Source organism: Silurus meridionalis, chromosome 6 (genome assembly GCF_014805685.1).
Source record: "Silurus meridionalis isolate SWU-2019-XX chromosome 6, ASM1480568v1, whole genome shotgun sequence".
NCBI classification, from domain to species: domain Eukaryota; kingdom Metazoa; phylum Chordata; class Actinopteri; order Siluriformes; family Siluridae; genus Silurus; species Silurus meridionalis.
The window spans coordinates 29,821,593-29,841,592 of NC_060889.1; the positions used below are offsets into that span (position 1 = coordinate 29,821,593).

General features: G+C 42.9%; 2 protein-coding genes and 1 pseudogene across 2 annotated transcripts in view; 1 reads left to right on the top strand and 2 right to left on the bottom strand.

Annotated features, from left to right (window-relative positions):
- The window catches only part of dync2i1 (dynein 2 intermediate chain 1), an 11,565-nt gene extending 8,009 nt beyond the window's left edge, over positions 1–3,556 (bottom strand). The window contains 6 exon segments of the mRNA XM_046851764.1: positions 1,128–1,290; positions 1,293–1,343; positions 1,600–1,605; positions 1,765–1,842; positions 3,084–3,199; positions 3,397–3,556. Of these exon segments, the coding sequence (XP_046707720.1) occupies positions 1,128–1,290; positions 1,293–1,343; positions 1,600–1,605; positions 1,765–1,842; positions 3,084–3,199; positions 3,397–3,520 (538 nt within the window). The 5' untranslated portion in view covers positions 3,521–3,556.
- Positions 3,557–3,719: 163 nt separating this feature from the next.
- Positions 3,720–4,958, bottom strand: LOC124387418 (annotated as a pseudogene).
- A 3,588-nt stretch (positions 4,959–8,546) lies between these two features.
- The window catches only part of esyt2b (extended synaptotagmin-like protein 2b), a 46,312-nt gene continuing 34,858 nt past the window's right edge, over positions 8,547–20,000 (top strand). Inside the window, 1 exon segment of the mRNA XM_046851965.1 lies at positions 8,547–10,108. Within this exon segment, the coding sequence (XP_046707921.1) occupies positions 9,617–10,108 (492 nt within the window). The 5' untranslated portion in view covers positions 8,547–9,616.

Sequence of the window (20,000 nt, forward strand, 5' to 3'; positions counted from 1 at the left end):
TCTCTGTGTGTCTCTGTTATGCTCTTTCCCTCTCTTGCTTTCAGTCTCACTCTGTCTCACTCTCTTTCAATGTCTCTTTCATTTATAGTCTCACTCTCAGTCTCACCATGATTCTCTCACTCTCAGTCTGTCTCTCTGTCTCTTTCTGTCTCTCAGTCTCCCACTGTCTCTCTCACTCTCAGTCCCTCTCTCAATGTCACTTTCATTTATAGTCTTACTCTCAGTCTCTCTCTCTTCGGTCTCAGCCTGTCTCTCTCACTCTGTCTCTCTCACTGTCAGTCTCTCTCTGTGTCTCTCTTATTCTGTCTCTCAGTCTCTCTCACTCTGTCTCTCTCACTGTCAGTCTCTCTGTGTCTCTCTTATTCTGTCTCTCAGTCTCTCTCACTATGTCTCTCACTCTCAGTCTCTCTCTGTCTCTCTCACTCTTAGGCTGTATCTCAGTCTTTCTTACTCTCTCTCAGTTTATCTCTGTCTCTCTCGCTCCCTCAGTCTCACTCTGTTTTTCCACACTCTGTCCCTCATTCTTACTCAGTCTCTCTCTCACTATTACTGACTCTCATTCTGTCTCTTTTCACTCATTCTAACTCTCTAAGCCTCTCTGTGTCTCTCTCACTCTGTCTCTCATCTCTCCCACTCTCAGTGTGTATCTCAGTCTCTCTTACTCTCATTCTATCTCTAAGTCTCTTTCACTCTGACTCTCATTCTTTCTCTCTCAACCTCACTCATTCTTTCTCTCTCCGCCTCTCACTCAGTCTCACTCTCATTCTGTCTCTCAGTCTCTCACTCTGTCTCTTAGTCTCTCTCACGCTCTCTCTCAGTCACACTCTGTCTCTCAGTCTCTCCCTCACTCTGTCTCTAATTCTCACTTTGCCTCTCAGTCTCTCCCTCACTCTGTCTCTAATTCTCACTTTGCCTCTCAGGCTCTCTCTCACTCTGTCTTTCAGTCTCTCCAAGTCTCATGGTCAGTTTCACTCTGTCACTGTCTCACTTTCTGTCTCTCAGGCTCCAGTCTCTCTTTCAGTATCTTACTGTCAGTATCAGTCTCTCTTAATCTCTCATTCTGTCTCGCTCTCTATCTAACTTTCTCTCTCCATGTCCCTTGCCCAGTATGTCTCTCTCAGTGCAACCTCTGGGGAAGATCTCAAACTCCTCCGATGAGGCTCTGATGTGTCCAGTGATGACCATCTCGTTCTCCTTCTCCATGGCTCTCCGGACGTCCTCTAGCTCCTGTCTTCTGTGTGGACTCAGCTCCCTCTCCACCTCCCTCTGTTCACCTTCAGCCCGCTCTCTACTTTATCCTCCTCCTCCTCCTCATCACAGTCCTCAAAGTCCTCCTCATATTCCTGAAGAGAGACGGCGCTTATTGTTAAACACACAGGAGAAATGCAGCCAGACTGGTCGGTCGGTCGGTCGGTCGGTCTGTCTGTCTGTCTGTCTGTCTGTCTGTCTGTCTGTCTGTCTGTCTGTCTATCTATCTATCTATCTATCTATCTATCTATCTATCTATCTATCTATCTATCTATCTATCTATCTATCTATCTATCTATCTATCTGTACCAATTTTGGGAAGTGGATGAACGGACGAACGAATAGACTTACCATTTTCTTGTAGCACCAATGCATTATTGAAAGCAATGAGTACAAAAAGAAACACACACACACACACACACACACACACACACACACACACACACACAGAGAGACATGGTGTGATGTGATGAAATGGTCTGTAGCTCTTTAGCACAGGTGTAAATCTACACTCACCTCAAAATCATCCTCATAACCTTCATTCCCATAATCCTCTACTGCTCCTGGATCGTTTTCCACCACGTCCTGTTCCACCTGCTCAACATGAACACCAACACAAAACTCAACACACCCCAACACACACACACTCTACATTGGACTTAATCATTCTATTCTCAGTCGGCTCCAAATGGTGCAAAACGCAGCAGCACGTCTTCTCACCAACACCACAAAACACTCACACATCACCCCGGTCCTCCGCTGATTCACTGGCTTCCGGTGCGGTATAGGGTGGAGTATAAGCTCCTGCTATTCGTATTCAAGGCCATCAATGGTTTTGCCCCGGCCTACCTCACCAAATTAATAACAGTTTACCATCCAGCCAGAACTCTCCGTTCCTCTGGACATACCTCTCTGGTCACTCCTAAGTACAGATGTAAAAAGTTTAGTGGCTGGTCATTCGCCGTCCAGGGACTAAAGCTGTGGAACGCTCTTCCAGCTCACATTCGATCCATCACTGTGCTGAGTGTTTTTAAATCACAGTTAAAACCTTTTTTATTTATACAAGCTTTTAACACGTAGCCCTGTTTCAACTGCTTTTTCACATATATATTGTGCTCTTATATATATATATATATATATTTCTTTTTTCTTTCATATCTTACACACACACACACACACACACACACACACACACACATCTCAACACACACCAACATCTCAATACACAAACACACCTCAATACACACACCAACACACACACACACACCAAGACACACACACCAAGACACACACACCAAGACACACACCTCAACACACACACACACACTCAACACACACACACCACACACACACACACACACACACACACACACACACACACACACACCATCAGACACACACACCTCAAGACACCCACACCTCAACACACACACACATACACACACACACAAAAACACACACACACACACACACACACACACACACACACACACATATCTCAATACACACACCATCAGACACACACACACCTCAAGACACCCACACCTCACACACACACACAACACACACACACACACACACCTCAATACACTCACCAACACACCACACCTCAACACACACACACACACACACACACTCAATACACTCACCAACACACCCACACCTCAACACACACACACATCTCAATACACACACCATCAGACACACACACCTCAACACACACACACCACACACACACACACACACACACACACACACACACACACACACACACACACACACACACACACACAACACACACACACACACCAACAGACATGCACCTTAATACACACCAGCAAGGGGGGAACCTGATCTCTCCGTTCTTCCGTCTCTTTTTCATCTTTTTCCTGGGGTCTGTGTCTCTGCTCCCTCTCTCTGTCCTCTCTTCTCATTCGCTCTCGTCTTTCCTCTGAAACACAAGAGGTGTGGCCTGTGTGTCAATCTCATTGAAGGAGGTGTGACCTGTGTGTGTGTGTGTGTGTGTGTGTGTGTGTGTGTGTGTGTGTGTGTGTGTCTCAGTGAAGGAGGCCTGACCTGTGTGTGTGTGTGTGTGTGTGTGTGTGTGTGTGTGTGTGTGTGTGTCTCAGTGAAGGAGGCGTGTCTCACCTCTGTCTATTTGTCCAGTGTCCTGTCTGTCTCTCTCTTTCTGCTCCCGGTTCTGTTCTTCACCTCGGTCCCGTTCCTTGTCTCCTCGCCTCTTTTCCTCTCTTCCTTTCTTTTCTCCTTTCATTTTCTCGCTCTGCCCTCCTCCTCTCCCTCTCTCTGTCTTTCTCCTGATCCTCTCTTCCCTCTGTCCCTCCTTCCCTCCTTTGCTCTATGTTGATCTCTCTCTTTTCCCTGTCCCTTATTTCTCTTTCCTTCATGCTGTCCCTCTTTTCTCTCTCTCTTTCCTTTTCCCTGTCTCTTTCTCTCTCTCTCTGTCCTTCCCTCTGTCTCTCATGTCTCTGTCCTTCTCCCTGTCCCTCATTTCTCTGTCCTTCTCCCTGTCCCTCATTTCTCTGTCCTTCCCTCTGTCCCTCGTTTCTCTGCCCTTCTCCCTGTCCCTCATTTCTCTATTCTTCTCACTTTCCCTTGTTTCTCTGAACTTCTCCCCATCCTTCGTTTTTCCGTCCTTCTCCCTGTCCCTTTTTCTCTTTCCTTCTCCCTGTCCCTCTTTTCTCTTTCCTTCTCCCTGTCCCTCTTTTCTCTTCCTTCTCCCTGTCCCTCTTTTCTCTTTCCTTCTCCCTGTCCCTTTTTCTCTCGCTTTCTCCTTCTCTCTCTCCCTATTCCTCTTTTCCCTCTCTAAATCCCTCTCTTTCGATCTACCTTTGTCTCTCTCTTTCTCCTTTTCTCCATCCCTGCTCTTATACCTCTCTCTCCTTTGATACTCAGTCTCAGCCGGGTCTCTCTCTTGCTCATCCCTCGTTTCTCCTCTGCGTCCACTTTCCTCCCTGTGCCTCCTCCTGTCCCTCTCGGGGTCTCGGTGAGACGTCTCTGTCCTCCTGCTGTCCTCCTCTCGATTCTGTCAACGATAAGACAGTGTAGATGACGAGGAGACAGCGCCGGACAGACCGGAGGACTAAAGCGCTGCTGCATCGTTCTCTATCACAGCACAGCATTGTGGGTAATGTTACCTGTATATGTTTTATTAAATCATCAGGCTTCCAGGTGTCTTCTCTGGTGATCTTCTGACCCAAAGAAAGAAAAAAAAGCCACATTATCCTCATTATTAAACATTTACATTTTATTCCTAACATTAAAATGATAAAAAGGTCAAATTTATATAAATATAAACACATATTTAAGTTTTTATGACGCCTAAACATCACATTTTCCAGGGTATAATAAGGTTTAAATGATATTGAGCTCCTCACCTTCCCGGAGAACATCACGAACCCCTTCACTTCTTCTGTCCTCCTCCTAAACCCCCCGTTACTTCTGTGTGTTGACGCCGCGGAACGCCATGACACCCAGTAGAGAAGCCTACCACGCATGCGCACTCTCCGATACCCCGTAGTTACTGCGTTCTAGCAACCAGGAAGAAGCAATCGAGCACAGAACGCAGACCGCGGTCACGTGGACTCGCCATAAAGATACAGATCAAACGAGCCGATAAGACACGAGTCGATCATTGATCTAAAAATATTTTAAAATAATTTTTATAAGTATTACTTTATATATTATAAAGTAATTGATGAAGTTATTTTCTAATAAAAATCAAGCTGTTAATTATTTGATTCATGAATGAAACATATACTTCAACTTTTGTTATACTTTATGTTGTACTTTTAGTTGTATTAAATAGATAGTTATTATTTAATAATTGTAAATAAATACAATAAATAATTAATCATTAAATTAATATATTTAAATATAATATTCGATATAAGAATATTATTTTAGCATTTATTTAATTGCTTGTGTTTCTCTTTCTCTATTTAATAATGTAATTATTAGTCATATATTTGGAATTCAGTTTTTGTCACATAAACATTCAGAGAAAAACATGTAGTGAAATGCTTTTTACCACTGTCCAACATGTAGACATGAAAAATACAAATACAAAAAAAACAAGAAGAAAGTAATAAATAAATTAAAAATAAATAAAATAAAGTTTAATAGCATGTACAAATGTACAAATGAAATGTGATATAATGTGAGGTGACGTCAACTCACATCACTTTATCATTTATTTATTTATTGTAGAATACTTTATTGATCCAAAAGGGAAATCACTTTACACTACCTCAAATCACTTTACATCCCCTCACCTCACAACACTTTACATCCCCTTACCTCACCTCACATCACTATCACCTCACCTCACACCACTTTACATCACTTTACATCCCCTCATTTCACCTCACATTACTTTACATCCCTCACCTCACCTCACCTCACCTCACATCACTTTACATCCCCTTACCTCAAATCACTTTACATCCCTCACCTCACAACACTTTACATCCCCTTACCTCACCTCAAATCACTTTACATCCCTCACCTCACCTCACACCACTTTACATCACTTTACATCCCCTCATTTCACCTCACATTACTTTACATCCCTCACCTCACCTCACCTCACCTCACATCACTTTACATCCCCTTACCTCACATCACTTTACATCACCTCACCTCACACCACTTTACATCACTTTACATCCACTCATTTCACCTCACATCACTTTACATCCCCTCACCTCACCTCACATCACTTTACATCCCCTTACCTCACCTCACATCACTTTACATCACCTCACCTCACAACACTTTACATCCCCTTACCTCACCTCAAATCACTTTACATCCCTCACCTCACGTCACAACACTTTACATCACTTTACATCCCCTCACCTCACCTCACTTTACATCCCCTTACCTCACCTCACATCACTTTACATCCACTCACATCACCTCACACCACTTTACATCACTTTACATCACATCCCCTCACCTCACCTCACATCACTTTACATCCCCTTACATCACCTCACATCACTTTACATCCCCTCACATCACCTCATACCACTTTACATCACTTTACATCCCCACACCTCACATCACTTTACAGCCCCTCACATCACCTCACACCACTTTACATCACTTTACATCCCCTCACCTCACCTCACATCACTTTACATCCCCTCACATCACATCACTTTACATCCCCTCACATCACCTTGCACCGATTTACATCACTTTACATCCCCCACCTCACCTAACAACACTTTACATCACTTTACATCCCCTCACCTTACCTCACATCACTTTACATCCTCTCACATCACCTCACACCACTTTACATCACTTTACATCCTCTCATCTCACATCACTTTACATCCCCTTACCTCACTTCAAATCACTTTACATCCCCTCACCTCACCTCACCTCACCTCACAACACTTTACATCACTTTACATCTCCTCACCTAACATCACTTTACATCCTCTCACATCACCTCACACCACGTTACATCACTTTACATCCCCTCACCTCACATCACTTTACATCCCCTTACCTCACCTTACACCAATTTACATCCCCTCACATCACCTCACACCACTTTACATCACTTTACATCACATCCCCTCACCTCACCTCACATCACTTTACATCCCCTCACATCACCTCACACCACTTTACATCACTTTACATCCCCACACCTCACCTAACATCACTTTACATCCCCTCACCTCACACCACTTTACATCACTCTACATCCCCTCACCTCACATCACTTTACATCCCCTCACATCACATTACTTTACATCCCCTCACATTACCTTGCACAGATTTACATCGCTTTACATCCCCTCACCTCACCTCACCTCACAACTCTTAACTTCACTTTACATCCCCTTACCTCACCTCACATCACTTTACATCCTCTCACATCACCTCACACCACTTTACATCACTTTACATCCTCTCACCTCACATCACTTTACATCCCCTTACCTCACCTCAAATCACTTTACATCCCCTCACCTCACCTAACAACACTTTACATCACATCACTTTAAACTCACCTCATCACTTTACATCACCTCACATTACTTTACATCACTTTACATTAATTTACATCACTTTACATCCCCTCACATCACTTCACACCACTTTACATCAACTCACATCACTTTACATCACCTCACCTTACTTTACATCACTTTACACCAATTTACATCACCTTACATCACTTTATATCACATCCTTACATCACCTAATTACTTCACATCACTTTACATCACTTCACACCACTTTACACCACCTCACATTACTTTACATAACTTCAAACTCACCTCATCACTTTACACCTCCTCACATTACTTTACATCACTTTACGCCCCTCACCTCACACCACTTTACATCACTTTACATCCCCTCACCTCACATCACTTTACATCCCTTACCTCACCTCACATCACTTTACATCCCCTCACATCACCTCACATCACTTTACATCACATCCCCTCACCTCACCTCACATCACTTTACATCCCTTACCTCACCTCACACCACTTTACATGCTCTCACATCACCTCACACCACTTTACATCACTTTACATCCCCTCACATTACGCCACACCACTTTACATCACTTTACATCCCCTCAAATCACCTCACATCACTTTACATCCCCTCACATTACCTCACATGGCTTTACATCACTTTACATTCCCTCACATCACTTAACATCACTTTACATCCCCTCACATCACCTTACATCCACTCACATCACCTCACACCACTTTACATTACTTTATATCCCTTCACCTCGCCTCACATCATTTTACATCCCTCACATCACCTCACATCACTTTACATCCCTTCACATCCCCTCACACCACTTTAGATCACTTTACATCCCTCACATTACCTCACATGGCTTTACATCACTTTACATTCCTCACATCACTTAACATCACTTTACATCCCTCACATCACCTTACATCCACTCACATCACCTCACACCACTTTACATTACTTTATATCCCTTCACCTCGCCTCACATCATTTTACATCCCTCACATCACCTCACATCACTTTACATCCCTTCACATCCCCTCACACCACTTTAGATCACTTTACATCCCTCACATTACCTCACACCACTTTACATCACTTTACATCCCTCACATCACCTCACACCACTTTTCATCATCTCACATCACGTTACATCACATCACTTCACACCACTTTACATCACCTCACATTACTTTACATCCCCTTACATCACTTTTTCATTACTTTACAGCCCTCACATCACCCCACATCACTTTACATCCCTCACATCACCTCACACCACTTTACATCACTTCACTTTAAACTCAACTCATCACTTACATCACCTCACATTACTTTACATCACTTTAGATTAATTTACATCACTTTACATCCCCTCATCACCTCACATCACTTTACATCGCCTCACCTTACTTTACATCAATTCACACCACTTTACATCACCTTACATCACTTTATATCCCATCCTTACTTTACATCACCTAATTACTTTACATCACTTCACACCACTTTACACCACCTCACATTACTTTACATCACTTTACATTACTGTAAATTGCTTTATATCACACTTTACATTACCTCACATTACTTTACATCACTTTTCATCACCTCATTACTTTACGTAACTTACATAACTTTACATCGCCGTACATCACTTTACATTACTTTATATTACTTTACATCACCTAAATCATATGAGAGTCGCAGCATCGCCAAGCCTCCACTACTGGAAAACCATAATCCACAGATGATTTGTACCTGACAGGAATCACCATATATTTTATATATAGGATACTTTTCCAGACTTGTGATAAATGCCTGATGATGAACTGACAGATTGTTATGGGGAATGAATTTCCACGTGCGCAACTAATCCCGTCTGAGTAGCGCGAGTTTACCTGCAGTAGGTAAGCACCAGGGGGAGCGTGTGAGCCTTGTGTGTGTGTGTGTGTGTGTGTGTGTGTGTGTGTGTGTGTGTGTGTGTGTGTGTGTGTGTGTTCATCTTTGGCGCGCGTGTGCGCTCCTCAGCAGCTGCTGTCTTAGCGAAGAAAATAGACGTACGCAGAAACACACACACATATACACACACACACACGCACACACACACGCGTGCGCACGGTGCAGGAGTGTGCGACACAATGGCGAGGAATTCCGACTCTCGTTCTCGGTCTGATCTTTAACACCGAACGTGATTTGCACGTGAAGGACAAACAGAAAATGGACGAAATGACGTGAGCTCGTGGTGAAAGTCGAGAGTGTAGGAACCGAGAGAAACTTCGGGGCAGTGTAAAGCGAGGGGGCAGTTGGGGCAGGAGGCATGAGCAGAAACGGAGCTCCAGGAGCGCATGATGCGGCGCCGAAGATCAGCAGCAGCACCTCCACCATCACCGAGACTCCTCTTCCTCCACTGCGTCCTCATCCTCATCCTCACCGGGACACCGAGATCACAGGGGACCCGAGCGCGCAGGACGCACCGACCTCATCTCCACCCTCACCCTCATCCTCCTCCTCCGCCGGGCGCGTGGCGCGGACCTGGGTGCGCTTCGCTCGAGCCTTCGTGCTCATCTTCCCCGTGTACGCGCTCGGATACTTCGAGTTCAGCGTCAGCTGGTTACTGATCGGACTCGCCATCTTCTTCTTCTGGAGGAGGAACACGGGCTCTAAGATCTTCAGACTGAGCCGAGCGCTGGAATTCCTCCAGCAGCAGGAGAAGCGCCGCGTATCCATGGGCATGGGTTTGGACGAAGAGGAGGAGGAGAAGTGGAGCAGAGACGAGCGCACCCTGGACGCCACCGAGCTTCCTTCATGGGTGAGAGACACACACTTTCACTTCTTACTAAAGTGTTCGATGTCCAGAAAAATGTCCAGAAGTTTGCTGAGATGCTTCTCCAAATATTTCTCAGCCTCGAAGTCTCAGTATTTAATTTTTATTTTTTAAATCAAAGATCACACTCACATTATCATTTATTTCCCTGCACTGAAGAAAGAGAAGAATCAATTTTGGTTGCCCAAAGAATCTTAACATTTTGCAGAACCTTTTCACCTTTCCAAAGAACCACTTTTTAAAGAATATAATTGAGGGTTTTGAGGAACAAGAGTGTACTTTTTAAATGGTTCCTGAGGTGGAGCTCTTTGGAGTGGAAAATAGTGCAATTTGGCACAACAAAAAAAAAAAAGGTTCTTCTAGGGCACAATGGTGGAAACAAAACTTCTTGGTTCTTCATGGCACCTTGAAGAGTGTAGAAGTACCATTTTAGATTTTCATTTTAAAATAGTTATTTGCAGTACCGGACTTTTGTTGTATATAGGATGCAGTGGCAGGAGTTTTCCATTCACTTGAACTTGGAGACCCAAACCTATTCCAGCATGTGCACAAAGCTGACTCCATAAAGATCTCCTGCTATAGAGCCCCGGCCTCCTCACTTAGCATACCTAACTTTATGTCTGAATGAGCACAAATCTTCACAAAATCGAGTAGAACCTCTTTGAGAAAAGTGAAGGTTATTGTAAAGGCAATGGGGAGTCAGTGTGGAATGGGGCGCTGTCCATGGTGTCCACAAACCTTTGGCAATATAATACATACAACAGTGATGGATTATAAAGTGGCATCGGACACTGAGACGTTCTCCAGCTCAGATGCTTTATGTCATGAAGGACGTCTCGATTTCCGGCCATGCAAGCGATCCGTTCTAAAACTGGAAATGTCGAGTCTTGTTCTCAGCTTGTTGTCTCGATCTGGGCTTTTAAAGCACGAGGTCAGGTGGTGCTCAGGATTCTGTCAGTGTATTGTATTGTATTGTATTGTATTTATTTATATATTTATTTATTTATTACAAGAAAAAGAAATGAACTGCTCCAATTCGCTTTGCACCAGTTAACTCAGTTATTACTGAGGACATGGATGGGCCCCTGAGCGAGGCCCCTTATATAAATGACATAAATGTAAGTCAATCTACATAAGGGTGTCTGAAAATAGTCTTGAAATAGAGCACCACATTGAGACCCTGCCCTCTAAGACATTTTTTTAAGTATCTTCTTTCCCGACCCTTGAAATTCTCCACAATCTTTAACCCTGTTCTAAAACTGTCTAATGAAGAAGAATAAAAGAAACAGAAAGCCTGATGACCCTATGGAAGGTACCCGAGTCTGAAGAACAACAGAAGAACCTAAGTGAGATGGGGCGAAGGTTAAGTTTTGGAATATAACATGTCTAGACAGCAGACACGTCCATGCAGGGAGCTTTATACATCATGGGAAGTTTAAAATCAACCCAAGTGTTGAAAACAGGAGTCATTTCATTGCTAGTTCGGGCTTTATTCAGGGTTTTATCCAGTGTGGGTTTTCCAATGGAATTACTGTGAATTGATGTGAAACCCTTCTGGGAAGATGTTCCACTGGATTTTGGGAAGATTTGTCTATGTAAAGTCAGATACAGATGTAGGGTGAGGTGAGGAGTCCTGAGGTACTGTTTCAATTCATCATGTCCAATAGGGGTGAGGGCAGGAGATCTTCCACTTCAATCCATGCCGATTACAGATGTAGTGGACTAGAAGTGGACTAGTCACCTGAAGAAGTAAGCATTTCTAATCAACTGCTGGATGAGTGTATATGAGTAGATGTTTAGAACTTGTGAGTGTATAGGTAGAGTATGGTCTGGAAAGGTTTAAGACTCCAGACTCCAAGCTTTTTTAATACACTTCATCAGGTGACTTGATGACCATTTATCATGCTCAGATCTCCTTATGGTACACATCTCATGTCCATAAAAATACATGTCTGGCTATAAAAAAATGTTAAGTTTTCAAGAGGAAAGTTCTTATAGGGAAAGTGACACAGTTTTTTCTCTGAAGTCAACATCAACGATTGTCAACACGCCAAGTGTCTGAGAATTTGAAAAGTGTACAGCAGAGATTGATTCTCAATCTTTCTCTCTCTCTCTCTCTCTCTCTCTCTCTCTCTCTCTCTCAAGATTTAAAAATCAAAGCTTACAAACACATAACAACAGAAATCACAATGAACTATAACCATAATATAATATAACAATAATAACAGTATAATAAATTATACAAAGTCTTAAAATAAAAAATAAAAAAATAGTTAAAAGATATAATAGTTTTAATATAAAATAGGAAAGTAAATATCTCTCTTTTTCTCCCTCTCAATATCTTTCAGTCTCTCTCAGTCTCTTTCTGTCTCTCTCTCTCTCTCTCTCTCTCTCTCTCTCTCCCTATCAGTATCTTTCAGTCTCTCTTTCTCAGTTTCTCTCTCTCTCTCTCTCTCTCTCTCAATATCTTTCAGTCTCTAAGTCTCAGTCACATTTTTCAGCGTTTTGTCGCAATATTTTTTCTGTAAAACATCACGGAATAATTTTGTGTGCTCATACGGCGTGTATGTGTGTGTGTGCGTTTGTGTGTGTGCAGCATGGCAGAGTCTGACTCGCCGGCACGGCATGTGTGTGTGTGTTAGCGGATGGAATTGTAGTGGTACATGAGAATATTGTCTCAATATTGCCGTATGAACAGTGCAATTGTTGTGTTTTTTTTTATAATCTTGACGAAGTTAAAAAACTGATCCAGAAAGGAATTGTTATACATAATGAGTGTATACTGGTTTCTCCCCTCAGTTCTTCTGCTAAATGCTTGATGTTATCTAACCTTTTAGCTGTCTCGGTACGGGTGAATGAAGAAAAATCCCCCTTGGCTGTAAGTCCCCACTGGTCAAGCACTTGGTGTCATTTAGCAGGATGGTTTTTAAGGTTCTGAATGAAGGTCTTGAGGAACTAAATATGTTTGTTTGACTACAATATCTTAATTTCCACTGCTTTATCAAATCAAATGCTTTAAATGTGGTCAAAAAGTGCATCCTGTCCACACCTGTCCTGAGAGACAAAGTGACCCCGGTGTCTTTAAGCAACTGGCGCAGGAAGCAGCTGAGCCTGCTGGAGTCGCCCCCCCTGCGGCTACAGCTCGGCCCGCTGCTGAAAGCCCTGGGAATGCTGCTGTACCAGGGCCTTGGGAGCGTGAGCCCCAAGCTCAGACTGCAGACCAGAGGTCCATTAGTGACATAACCACCCCAGGAAAGCCTTGCTTGGCTGAACTGGACCAGGAGAAGCCCTACTCGGTTAAACCGGGCCAGGAGAGGCCTTGTGAAACTGAAAAAGTCACAGTGCTGGACCTGCCTGAGAGGTGCAGAGCTGTCACCAGGAGACACTACACCAGTGCAAGGGACGGGGAGACAAGGAGATGGAAGATGAGCACTTGTTCAAAGTACCGACTGAAAGAAAGAAAAGAGGCAAGGGACAAGGAAAAAGCAAGCAAAGAAAGACATGAAGGTGGAGGAACCTGAATCCCACAGTGAAGACGCAACGTCAGATGTTGATGTTGCTATGCTACAGGAAACCCACAGTGATATCAGTAATGCTGTTGACTGGGTGAACAAGTGGGACGGGTTTGCAATTTTAACTCACGTCACTTGATGGTGGTGGCTCCTAATTTTATTCCTGTTTCTTACTATGCAGAAGTTTTAAACGGGAGGCTTTTAAAAGTGAGCGTTTTTTATGAGAATGAGGTTTTTGTTTTTATCTTTGTGGACGCTCCCACCAGTGCAGTGGAGAGACAAACTCAATAATGTTTTTTTAAACTGCAGCACTGCAGAGTTTTCAATTTTGGGAGGTGATTTGAATTGTACCACAGAAAATATAGACAGAAACCATGCAGAACTTCATGTAGCTTCCTGAAAGCACCTGTGGGAGTTGGTAGAGGCCCACGATCTCTGTGACATACAGAGAAATATGAGCGCCTACTGGCATTAGACTGCTGTCTTAGATAAGCTAATTTCACAAAGTCTTTAATTTTTTTATGGAATTGTATTAAACTGGAGAAGGCAGCTTTTATCTCCCTGCAGCAGTGGTGGGATGTTACAAAAGCACAAATCAAAGAATTCTGTCAACAGTACCCTCTCAATGTCAAAAGAGACATTGCCAAATCTCTGCACGCTCTGGAGATAAAGACAGTGGAACTCCAGCGTTTGGAGGCCACAGGAAATCGAGGGCATATTGAAGCCTTTTAAAATTAAAAAAAGCCAAAATGAATGACCTGCTGGACACTGCAGCACAGGGGGCGCTGGTCCGCTCATGCTTTAAAAGTGTCACTGAGACGGATGCTCCTTTTAAGTTCTTCTTCAGTTTAGAACAAAAGAATGGACAGAAAAGATTCATGCATGCTGTGCCAACGGAATCAGGGGAATTGTGTCAAAGCCCACTGAAATTCATGAGCAAAAAAAGATGAACTGACCCACCTGAAGAACTGGCGCCCAGTTTCACTACTGTGCACTGACTGCAAACTGCTCTCAAAATCATTAGCATCAAGATTGAAGAAGGTGATAGAACAGATCATTTACCAGGACCAGACGTACTGTTTGCCTGGCAGTAGTGCCATATTGGATAATGTGTACCTAGTTCGTGACATTTTGGACGTCTCCAAGCTATTGGGCGTGAAGACTGGTCTGATTTTCCCAGACCAGGAAAAGGCTTTTGACCGGGTTGAGCACGAATACTTGTGGAAGGTTCTGGAAAGCTTTGGGTTCAACCCTGGTTTCATAGCCATAATGAAGGTGCTGTACAGTGAAGTTGAGAGTGTACTGAAGGTTAATGGTGGTTTATGTGCCCCTATTAGAGTGTACAGATGGATAAGACAAGACTGTTCACTGTCAGGAACGCTGTACACTCTAGCTATTAAACCTTTTTTAATCAACCTAAGAAGTCATCTTTTTGGTTTTAATATTCCACACGGCAATGCTTCACTTTACCTCTCAGCGTATAGAGATAATCTGGCTATAATGGTGGGATCCCAGACTGATGTGAATGTTTTAAATGATGTTATAAAAGACTTAGGATTTTTATAATCAGCGAAAGTAAACTAAGGAAAAAGTGAAGCAAATTTAGTTGGGGAGTGGGGAGGTGGGGAGCCGACACTCCCAGGAGGCCTGGTGTGGAAAACAGGGGGTTTTAAGTACTTGGGTGTCTACCTGAAGAGTCATGAGTTTTTAAATAAAAACTGGGAGGGCACTGTAGAGCACATTAAGGGTCGACTGAGCAGGTAGAAGTGGCCGGTCCCGAAGATGTCCTACAGGGGGCGAATGCTGGTGAACAACAACCTGCCCACGTCGTCTCTATGGCACAAGCTGGCATGTGTGGATCCGCCACCAAACCTGCTAGCGAACATCCAGGCTCTGCTCGTGTACTTCTTCTGGGATGGTTTGCAGTGGATTCCGAAGAGTGTCTTCTATCTGCCCAAGGAGAAAGGGGGACAAGGGCTGGTTCATCTCGCCAGCCGAACTGCAGCCTTTCGCCTCCAGTTCACCCAGAGACTCCCAACTGGGCCCAGGAACCTGATATGGAGAACAGCAGCCAGTGAACTTTTAAACAGTGTGGGAGGACAAAACTTTGTTTTGAATGCACACAAAAGCACTGGATCTCTCTGGATTATTATTTTTTACCGCAGACATTTTAAACTGTGGACATTTTCTAAAAAAAAAAAAAAAAGGAATAAGAGCTGTGGAACACTACACTGGCTGCTGGAGAAGCCCCTTGTCCTCTGGATCACCCTTACACTGTCCATAGTTATGATCTTCTTAAATATCATCACACACCAGGAGCTGGTTACCGTCGCAGGGACAGACCTGTCACACGTGGAGGACCTGGCAGCACATATAGGACTCCGGTCCCTGTGCATCGCCAACCAGCTCCTACATCGCTGGTGGTCCACATTTACAGCAGAGCTGAAGGACTATACAATCAGCGAGAGCGCTGCTGCAGAGAAGGAAACCGGTGCCCAGCTGGACATCACTACCGACCCCGACAGGTGTGGAGGTCCCTTCCTGGATTGCAGGGGTGAAGGGGAGATGAACTTTGGGACAGTGTCGGGGAAGCTGCTCTACAGGGCCTGTGTTAAGGTTTTAAATAAGAATAAACTGAGTGGGAGGGTGGACCCTCAGTGGAAAAATGTTCTTGGTGTTAATGATGATATTAAACCAGAGTGGAGACACTGTACAAACCACCAAAAAAGCTGCCGACCTCCAGTGGAGGATTTTACATCATCTCTGTGAACTCTTTTATTTGTATTTTAAACCCTGATGTTTTCAGGACGGTCCGTTCTGTTCAGAGAGAAACTGTTTTTACGCTTTTACTCACTGCTCCAGGTTACAGTCACTGTTTCAGCTGTTTAAGCTCCTTTAATGGGAATTTTACTCTTCAGAGTTTTGTTTTTGGTTTAAGTACACCACACCAGGAGTCGGCACACTGTGAAGTAGTGTTCAAGAGGGGGTGAATACTTATGCACAAATACCATTCCAATACGTTATACTGTATAATTACATTCAATTGTGTCTAAACATCTGCGTAGAAAAAGTTTTGAATCACATTATCAAACGTTTCTTTTTCTTTCCCTCATTCTTTAATTCCTTTGATCGTAAAAAATTCTGAGGTGAAATTGTATGAATTTTATAGAATAAAATCTGACCAGGCAGCCAATCAGATTTGAAGGTCTGGCTCCGCCTACTTAAGTTTTATTTAATTTAGACTGCTGCAGGTTCAAATAAAAAATTCAAACTCTTTTATTTCAATAGAATTTCTATTTGTAGTTGCAAAATAAGCTCTATAAAGATACAGTGTGTGTGTGTGTGTTTGTGTGTGTGTGTGTGTGTGTGTGTGTGTGTGTGTGTGTGTGTGTTTGTGTTCGTCCACCATCTTGGACAGCTAGTTACAGTTTGGACAAACATGCAGAACTGCATGAAAATGTTGCCAGATTTATGAATATGAAGTGATTTTATTGGACAGTGTTGTGTGGTTTCCGGTCACAGCACCACACTGCTTTATTTAATTCTATTTTATTCAGTATGCTCCAGTTCCAGTCCTTCTTATTTCTGTACAATTTCACTCAATTTCAATGAATTTCAATCAATTCAATTAAATCCATGTCAATTCACTTCCATTAATTTCTGGTTAATTCCATAAATTTTCATTCTTTTCCATAAATGTCCATTCAATTAAATTTATTTAGATTCCATTCAATTCCAGTCCATTCATTTTCAGAAATATTCATTCATTTTCTATTTTTCCATCCCACTTCATTCAATACAATTCAATTTTATTCCATTCATTTCTGTTCAATTCAATTCATTTCAATTTCATTCCACTCAATTCCACTTAATCCTTCATTTCCAGTCCATTCGTTTTTTATTAATTCAATTCCATTCCAGTCTATTTAATTCAGTTTAATTCCAGTTCATTCATTTTCATTTAATTTAATTCGTTGAAATTCTATTTAATTAAATTTCATTCACTTCAGTTTTTTTACTATTAAATTATATCGCATTCTAGTTCCATGTACTTCTATTTCATTCAATGTCATTCATGTCCATTCAGTTTAATTCAGTGATTTGATTAAATTCCATTTAATTCGACTCAATTAAATCCAACTCCATTTCATTCCATTCATTAAATCTGTTTATATATAAGTGCTGTACTGTCAGTGTGTTGTGTAGTTGCACTAAATGTTTGCACAAGTCCACTTTATGCAATGTCCTAGTGAGTTTTGTGTTTTTGTGTTATTTTGTGTTACCTTTTGTTTCATTGTGTAATGTACTGGAAAAGGCTACAATTCTATTCTATTCTATTCATTGCAAATCTACTTCATTATATTCAACACAATTTAATTCAATTCCATTTTATTCTATTCTGTTCATTTCTGTTCAATTGAATTGATTTCATTTAATCAATTTTTTTTAGGCTATTTCATTTAGTTACTTTCAATTCAGTTCATTTCTATTCTATTCCATTCAATGCGATTCCATTCTGTTTCCATTCGTCTCCATTGTATTCAGTTTGATTTGGCCTTTCTGGCATGAATTGCTTAGATAATTGGACAAAACACAATGACAGCAATGCGAACGTGACAACGTTCACGTCTCCCGATGTCCAAACGACACGTTCATACCTGATTCTCTGCCTTTCACCTGAGTCTCATTCAGACGTCTTGATTTACAGCCATGCAGAGACGGTCCTGACCGGCCCACGTGTCAGGTTTCAAGTCAAGTTTATTTCTATAGCGCTTTTCACAATGAACATTGTCTCAAAGCAGCTTTACAGAAATCAACAGTGATGGTGAATGGTGTGTGTTTATCCCTGATGAGCAGCCATGGTGACTGTGGCAAGGAAAAACTCCCTTAGATGTTATGAGGAAGAAACCTTGAGAGGAACCAGACTCAAAAGGGGAACCTCATCCTCATTTGGGTGACATCATTTGGGTGTCTTTAAACACTACAGAACACTGGAGAGTGAGAACTAAATGTGATCTACACGTCTGCCAGACGTCCTGCGTTTGCCCTGAACATGTTCAGTTCACCCTATCCTCAGCAGAGCAGCGCTTCCCGCTGAAGCTAAACTCGTCCTGACATGGCTGAGTAAACACACTGCCCCAGCGTGACCGAGTCTAAGTTTAGATCTCAGCTGATCCTCTGCTCATCACTGATCTTTGTGGGGTTTGATTCCTTCCACAAGGTGACCAGTGTTTCCGTGGAACAACAGCTCGACACGTGTTCCCTTGCTCCATTCGTTTTAGACCGTAACAACGTCCTCTTGCCAGCAGACACCAGGCACATACCAAAAAAACCTTCAGGGTCAGCAACAATGGTTTATTCCATTCCATTACAGTTGATTGGCAGATGTTAGGAGAAACGTTTCTCACATTAGTAAAGTCAGGTACTGATGTAGCCGAGATGAAGTGAGGAGCTTCCTGGGGTGCTGTCAGCATTCACATTCATTTCAGTAGTGCTGGAGCTCTAAAGCAGGGGGTCTTCCAGACATTTCCAACCCCTGGAAAGCAGATGTTCATGGAGCTGGCTTTGTGCACAGGGGCATGCCATGCTGGAACAGGTTTGGGTCTCCAAGTTCAAGTGAAGGAGACGGTGTCTCTTTCTTTGTCTGTGTCTGCACCTGGAGAGAAACCAAGCACTTGCTCTCTCGCTGAGTGTGTTTGATTGTGTATGTGTGTGTGTGTGTGTGTGTGTGTGCTCCAGTGTGTGTTTCCAAATGTGTGTTCAGTGTGTTTGTGCATCACTTGTATGTTCGAGTGTGTTTCAGTGTGCTTCAGTGTATTTGAGTGTTTGAGTATGTGTTAGTATCTCACTGAGTGTGTGTGTGTGTGTGTGTGTGTGTGTGTGTGTGTGTGAAGTGGAGGAGGTAATTTCCATTTTTTTCCGATGAATTACACTGGATGTTCCCCGGTATGAATCCTGCAGGAACATGCTGCTGCTGCTCATATGGACTTTGTGTCCTCCTGAACTTGGTCAGGTGTTGGAGCAGAGCAGCATGTGAGAAACCAGAACCCAAATCAGCACTTATTCTTGCCAAACTTGCTGAGATTTTGCGATCGTGACCTGAGACTGACCTCTGTCCACCGCTCGCATGTTGCTAAGGAACGAGTTGAAGAACATCGCAACACACACACACACACACACACACACACACACACACACACACACACAGAGTCCTCAGATCATTCTCAGCCATGTGAAGTTCTTCCACGTTAACTGTTCCCACAAATGTGGAGGCGCACAATCGTGTAGGAGGTCTAGCATAAAATTTTAACTTTAATTAAACTAGAAGACACAAACCCGTTCCAGCATGAAGATGCACAAAGCCA